The 7,376-nt window shown below is 57.8% G+C and overlaps 1 protein-coding gene across 1 annotated transcript; it reads right to left on the reverse strand.

The window, feature by feature from the left end:
• Window positions 1-2,466: 2,466 nt before the first annotated feature.
• LOC134562157 (serine/threonine-protein kinase pim-1-like) lies at window positions 2,467-5,031 on the reverse strand. Its single transcript, XM_063419584.1, has 7 exons — window positions 5,019-5,031; window positions 4,386-4,492; window positions 4,206-4,256; window positions 3,957-4,001; window positions 3,635-3,851; window positions 2,810-2,989; window positions 2,467-2,573 (listed from the first exon to the last, which is right to left on the reverse strand). The coding sequence occupies exons 1-7, from the start codon at window positions 5,029-5,031 to the stop codon at window positions 2,467-2,469; spliced, it is 720 nt and encodes a 239-aa protein (XP_063275654.1).
• Between the last annotated feature and the right edge of the window lie 2,345 nt (window positions 5,032-7,376).

The raw sequence follows: 7,376 nt of genomic DNA on the forward strand, positions 1-7,376 counted from the left end.
CTGGCAGCACAGCTTGTTTTCCCCACAGGCTGCAGGAGATGAGAACACAACCCTGGCAAACACTGACTGCAAGCCACAGCTCTGGGTGCGCCCCATTGTCACCATGAGATTCTCCCAGTTTTCTGAGCATTCATACTAAAGTAGAAGTGTGCACCTTCTCACGCTCATTCATGTAAACAAGGAGATTGTGTTTTGTAAATATTGTTATTGTTTTGAATTCCTTCTCCAAGACAAGGGGAGGTTGAAGGACAGTCCCTCTGACCAATGTGGTTGAGCGGTGGGAATGCCACTCTCCAATCCATGGGCACCTTGCTAAAAGTATACAATAGGAAGTAATAAACAAAGCAGGAGATTCTCCCTGCTGCTCTGATCTCCCCAGATTCGTGGCTCCGTGTGTCTTTTCAGGTGAGGCTCCCAGCGACAGCCCATGAACCTCAGCCCTGGTACCACTGTCTGCCCCAGGCTTCAGGGGATGCAGTGGGAGCCCGGCTGGGCTCTGCCCTGGGGCCATCCTGCAGGGAGAGCTGCAAACAGGGAGCATTTCCTTGCCACAAACAGCCAAGCCAGGGGTGCAGGGCAGCTGCTCCAGCCCTCACTGCACTGCTGTGTGCTGTGCCCTGGGGCTGGGGCTCCCTGCAGAGGGGACTGCACTGGTGTGCCAGAGGAGACAAAGAAGCTTCAGCTTAACCTTAGTGAGGTGGGTGGGTGGGCGGGAAGAGTGGGGAGGGTCAAGGGGATTCACAGAGATCATCCTGCTGGAAGGACAAAGAAAAGGGAGTGGGAACTCAGCACTGAGGAGAGCTGAGGGCTGGACAGCAGCTCTCACTGACACTAAAATGCCACGGGACCTCGGAGATATTGCTGCTCTTCAGCCAGTGACAGGATGAGGCCCTAAACCTGGGGTTTGGTCTTCCTTGTGGTGAAGGCCATCAAGGAAGGCAACAGTGTGACAGAGACTGTGATGGGCTGGGAACTCACTGGGGGAAAGGAGGGAGCAGTTGTGAAATTTAAAAGTAGGTGGGGGAGAGAAATCTTCAGGGAAGGGCTGAGCTACACCTTGGGCAAGTTGATAAATGTCATTTGGGGTCATCCCAGATTGATTGCATTTCAGAAGTTCTTGATCAAGTTTCATTTTGGAGGGTGTGATGTTTTCCCTCGGAGATGTACACTCTGCAAACTTGAGCTGCATTGCCCAAGTGCTCAAGCAAGTCTCTGCTGCAGGTCACACCATTTCTTCTTTGGCTGATTCTGGCCTGGGGCTGAGCTCCAGCAGAGCCCTGGCAGAGCCCAGAGCAGCCTCAGCATCTGCAGAGCCCGGCTGCAAGGAGAGAAACCAGAACCCGCCCGTCAGCTGAAAGCTCCTGTCCCCCTTGTCCCAGTGCCCACCGTGCCCAGGCCATGCTGGCCGTGCCCAGAGCGGTGCCCAGAGCTGCCCATCATTGCTGCCCTTGGCAGCAGAGCAGGAGGGCAGGACATGTGCCCAGCCTGCAGCCAGCCGTGGCACATCCACCTCCTCAGCAGCTGCCCACAGCAGGATGCTCCTGTGCTGGCTGCCATCTCCCAAAAGCTCTGATCCCACCCAGGACAAGAAGACGGGACCCACCTGACGCCATCCGCCGCTGGAAGAAAAGCTGCTCCCAAACGATGTCCTCAGCCTTCTCCAAGGGCACGGCCCATCCACGGCACGGCTGGTCCCAAGCACTTCCCCGTCCAGACTGGACAACACCTAGAACGCTTCCTTTAGAGAAACAAACAGCAAATTAACGAAAATAGACTACAGACAAAAAGGGAAAATGAGGGAAATGGCACAGTGGATACTGGGGGCTGTTGGCAGGGCCAGGACCCCACACCCATTTCACACCCACCCCAGCTCATGCCCCCCAGCCCTGCCAAAATGCAGCTTGGCAGCCCACTGAAAAATCAGTTGCTTCCACCCCAGCAAAAGGGGAAACCTTTGTTTCCCAGCCAGCCTGTGCAATGCCCAAATCTGGGAGCATCCCCCTGTGTGTGCACTCATCTGCAAATTCGCTGTGGAGCCTGGCTTTGAAGAAGGTGCCAGAATCGAAGTCCATCATCTTCAGCTTTGTGGTGGCCTGGTCGAGGAAGAGGTTTTCATCCTTGATGTTGTCCTGGCTGTCTCCAGCAGCAGCAGCCCCACCTGGCACAGCTTCTCCAGGGGCTGCTTCTCTTTCCCTGGGAGTGAGACCAGGCTGTCAGTGTTCTGCCCAGGGCCCCAGCTGGCAGTGACCCAGGACAAGCCAAAGCAGCTGGGATGGCAGCCAGCAGTGCTGGGCAGAGCAGCTCAGCTCCAGCACAGGGGCTGTGTGTTCCCATCTGATGACCCCTGTGCAGTGACACTGGCAGGACAAAAAAGTCTGGGTCCTTTGCTTCTGATTGCCAAGGCATGTGTGGAGCTGGAACTTACCAGGGCCCTGCATCACTGTTTCTGTGGCTCTCTCCCTTCTTCTATGGCAGATGACTATCCTGCATCCAGGGATGACTGAACAGGTCTTCTACTGAAGGCCGGTCCACATCCAGCATGGATAAACACCGCCGGATGACATCTTGGCACTCTGGCGAGAGAAACCAAAAACTGCCGGTCAGTTGGAGAAGGCTCCTGTCTGCCCCACTGTTCCCATTCTCAGGCCATGCTGCATTTGCTCAGAGCTGGGCCTAAACTTTCCCAGGAATTCCCTGTTTTGGAGGAAAGCAGGACAGCAGGACACGTGCCACCTCCTCAGCAGCTGCCACAGCCCACTGCTGTCTCCCAGCACTGGCATTTCCCCTGTGCCCAGACATGAGGATTCACCTTGAGAGAGCCGTGGTGGCAGCGAGAGCTGATGGTCCCAGCTGATCTTGTGGCCCCTCCTGAAAGGGTGCTCCCCACACACCATCTGGTGCAGCAGGATGCCCAGGGACCAGACGGTAGCTGGCTGTCCATAGTACCAGCCAAACTGGTTCCATTCCGGGGGGCTGTATGACGGTGTTCCTATGGAATACAGATGGAGTTCATCAGGGGGATGCTGCTGCTCCCAGAGCCTGGCCCCAGCATCCCTGGGCATGCAGGGGCTGCCCCAGTGGCACGTGGTGTGACCTGCTGCCCTCTGGCCAGCACCTGGGACTTGTGTACAAACTTAGGGTTGGAAAAGAAGCCACTGGTGTTGGAAGGTGGCAGTGGAAGCCCTGGCAAGGCCCAACCATGACAAGCAAAACCCACTCAGTGCTGGGGAACAACCATGCCTTACTCGTCCCTACCTGCATTGCCCCAAAAACCATTATGAACCCAAAGCAAACCAGGCAATCACAGCAGTCCAAGCCCTTTCTCACCTGCACACCAAAGTGGCTGGTGCACATGTTCTGGCTCCTCTCTCAGCCACCCCCACCCACGGGTGCTTCTGTTGGGCTGGCTGCCCCAGCCGCAGCCCCAGTCCCAGGCAGAGTGGCTGGCAAAGGCTGCCAGCAGGGCTGGAAGCTGGTCCCCCCACCCACTTGTGTTCAAAAGCAACTGGGCTGAAGACTCAGTGCCATGAGTGGCAGGGAAAGGGAGAATCCCCAGAGCCACACCCAGGCTGGGCTGTGAGATGTTGGGCCAGGAGATGTCTGGAATGGGGAGCACACCCCTGCGAGGGCTCACCTGCAAAGTGAGTATAGGCTGTGTCTTGTAGGTAGGTGCCACAGCCAAAATCGATCAATTTGGCCTGCCCGGTGGCCAGGTCAAGCAGGATGTTCTCTGGCTTGAGGTCGCGGTGCAGGACCCCGCAGCTGGTGCAGTGCCGCACGGCCTCCAGCACCTGGCGGAACAGCTCCCGCGCCACCTCCTCGCACAGGAACCGCCGTGCCCGAATGAAATGCTGGAGGTCCTGAGAACGCTCCGGGCACTCCATGATGATAATGATGTCTTTGGGGAGCTCCAGCCACTCCAGCAGCTGGACGACACCAGGGAAGCCAGTGGAGACCTTGTGCAGCAGCACGATCTCCAGTGGTGCGCTGGTGCCGTTGGGCTGTGGGAGGAGCACAATGTTGTCAGTGAGGCTGAGGCCGTGCCAGGGGTCAGGGACCCCTCAGCCAGCCCGGGATGCTCTGCGCCCTTTGCTGGCCCCACGCCCGCTCTCCCTCCAGGCGTCCTGGCGGCTTCCACCCTGCCAGGCCTCAGCTCATCCCTGCCCGGCATGGCCCAGCTTCTCCTGCTGGCCCCGCTCACTCACCAGCTCACCCCAATGCCGGACACGGTTCCGTGGCACCCTTTTGATGGCCACCTGCAAGCCAAGGGGAGCAGCAGGCTGAGCTCACTGCCTGCCCTGCCCAGCCCCAGCCTCCTTCTCCTTCACCCTCCTCCTCCTCCTGCGCCCCTTCCTCGTGCACCCACCACCGGCCCTGCCGCTCACCGGGGCACGGTCTGAGAGCCGTGTGGCCGCCCAGACGCTGCCGAAGCCGCCGTGGCCCAGCAGCGAACCCAGGCGGTACTGCTCCTGGAGGGCCTGCTGCGCCTTCCCTGCCGGCGAGACGCGGCTGTCAGCGCTCGGCCCGGGGCCAGGAACGGCCCCCGAGCGCCCCTCGAGCGGCCCGGGCTGGGCATCCCCAGGCATTTGCTCCTGGCAACGGGACAGCAGCGGCTCAGGGCCAGCGGCCGCGCTGCCAAGCGGAGGAGCTTGGGCCGGGGAAGCCGCAGTGGAAGCGGCGGGAGCAGCTGCACCGCCTGTGTCCTCTGCGGGGCCAGGGACGAGCTGGGGCCGGGGCCGGGGCCGGGGCCGGGGCCGGGGCCGGGGCCGAGGCTCGAGCCGGGGCTGGGGCCGGGGCCGGTGCCGGGGCCGGGGCCGGGGCCGGGGCCGGGGCCGGGGCCGGGGCCGGGGCCGGGGCCGGGGCCGGGGCCGGGGCCGGGGCCGGTGCCGGGGCCGGGGCCGGGGCCGGGGCCGGTGCCGGGGCCGGTGCCGGGGCTGGGGCCGGGACCTGGGCTGGGCTCGGCACAGGCGCAGCCAAAGGCCAGCAATGCTGCCCCAGCCCCAGGCACTGATGCCCGCCCAGCAGCGCCATCGCCAGCACTGCCAGAGCCGGGCGAAGGCGAGACCGCGGCGGGACGCCCGGGGGCAGGGACGGGGCAGCCCCGCCCGGGGCCGGGGGTGGGCCCGAGGCATGGCCCGGCCCAGCAGGGGAGAGGGAGACTGGGTTGGGAGGGGGACACTGGGAAAGGGAGAGGCTGCGGGACTGTGGGAGAGGGAGAGGGGAAGCACGGCTTGGTCAACAAAGCCGCTTTTTTCTTCTCTGCTTCTGCTGCTGCCGCTGCTGCCGCTGCCGCCGCTGCTGCTGCTGCAACTGAAGCTCCAGGGCCGTTTGTCCCCTTGTCAGTTTTTTCCGTTGCCCCCTCTGCCTCGCACCGAGCCCTGCACTCCCCGGGGCAGCCCCTGAGCCTGTCCAAACACGGGAACTTCGCCGTTTTCAGTCAGGGCCCAGTCTTGACTCGTGCACAGTGACAGAGGAATCCCCTTGGCTGCTGCTGTGCATTGTCCCTGCTGAGGGTCAGACACTGTCACAGCACATTCCCTGAATGCAGAATTTGAACCTGACCCAAGCACTGCACTTGTGTCTCCGGCATTGCTTTCCAAGAAAAACAGGGGAAGGCAAACTGGATGTAGCTCATGGTATTTTACAGTGTCTAAATCTTGCCAAGTCTTGGATGTCAGAGGTGAGACCCATTTAGAATTAATGAGATGGAGAAGTAGTTTAAGATGGAAAGGGTGACAGAGAAATAAACAGAGAAAAACATCTTGGATTGTTTCTTTCCACTTTCATTTTTATTTTAAAAGCTGTTTCAGCTTTCCCAGAATCTTCTCCACAGTCCTGTCTGCTCTTTCCAAGAACCTTTCCTGGAGAACGAGTTGCACCATCTGTCACAAGATAGCCCACCCATGCAGCTTCTCTTGACTTTCCCCAACATGTGTGAAGCAGGAGTCTTGCAGCAAAGCAGGAGAAAGGTTTTGAGAACTTGACAACTTTTTCTTTCCTTTCCCCTTGTGGGCTGGGGAGTTGTGCCATTGGGAAGGTTTTCATTGTTCCTGTTCTACCCGAAGCAAACAGGACAGGCTCCCAGGGGTACCTACTGGGAGTCTGTTATCGTCCACCCAAGCAGGAAGAAGAGGTGGACAACTTCTTCTCTAAGAAGCTGGAGAATGTTTCAGGATCACCAGCCCTTGTTCTCGTAGGTGACTTTAACCTACCAGACATCTGCTGGGAACTCAGTACAGCGGCAAAGAGGCAGTGCAGGAAGGTTTTGGAGTGGATGGAGGAGAACTTTTTGTGACAGTGGGTGAGTGAGGCCAGCAGGGGAGGGACTTTGTTCGACCTGTTGTTTGCAAATAGAGAAAGGCTGGTGGGAGATGTGGTGCTTGGAGGCTGCTTGGGGCACAGGGATCATGAAATTACAGAGTTCTCAATATGTGGTGAATTCAGGAGGGACATCAAAAAGATTTTTACATTGGACTTCTGGAGGGCAGACTTTGGTCGTTTTAGGAGACTTATTCCGAGAGTTCCTTGGGAAGGAGCCCTTAAAAACAGAGGAGTCCAGGAAAGGTGGGTGTGCTTCAATGCAGAGATCTTGAGGGCACAGGAACAGACTATCCCTGTGTGCTGAAAGATGAGCTGACAAGGCAAACGTCCAGCCTGGATGGGCAAGGAGATTTCAAAGGAACTTAGGAATAAAAAGAGGATGTATCATTTTTGGAAGGAGGGTCAGGTCTCTCAGGAAGTATTTAAGGGAACATGTAGGAAAAAAATATTAGGGAGGCCAAAGCTCAGTTTGAAGTCATTTTGGCAACTTTTGTAAAGGATAATAAAATATGTTTTTACAAATATATTAATGGCAAAAGGAAGGGTAGGACCAACCTTTGTTCTCTACTGGATGTGGGAGGGAACTTAGGAACTGCAGATGAGGCGAAGACGGCTTGTCCTCAGGACAGCTGCCCTCCTGGGCTGGTAGATGGTGTCAGGGAGCAGAATGGTGCCCCTGTTATCCAGGAGGAGGCAGTCAGGGAACTGCTGAGCCACTTGGATGTTCAAAATCCATGGGCCCAGATGGGATCCAGCCCAGGGTGTTGAGGGAGCTGGCAGATGAGCTTGTGAAGCTGCTCTCCATCATTTCCCAACAGTCCTGGCTCACTGGTGAGGTTCCAGAGGACTGCAGGTTGGCCAATGTGTTGTGTGACCCCTACACCCTAAGGGTAGAAAGGAGTATCCTGGTAATTATAGGCCAGTTTGATATGGGAAACATATCTAAAATTCAGAATTTTAGAAGCATTTAATGTGCTTAAGCAGATGGAGGGGAAGCAGAAATATACAGCTTATTTAGCAACCTTGTAAAATCAGAAACACGACTTGTAACAGAA

This window comes from Prinia subflava, chromosome 26 (assembly GCF_021018805.1).
Source record: "Prinia subflava isolate CZ2003 ecotype Zambia chromosome 26, Cam_Psub_1.2, whole genome shotgun sequence".
Lineage (NCBI taxonomy): Eukaryota > Metazoa > Chordata > Aves > Passeriformes > Cisticolidae > Prinia > Prinia subflava.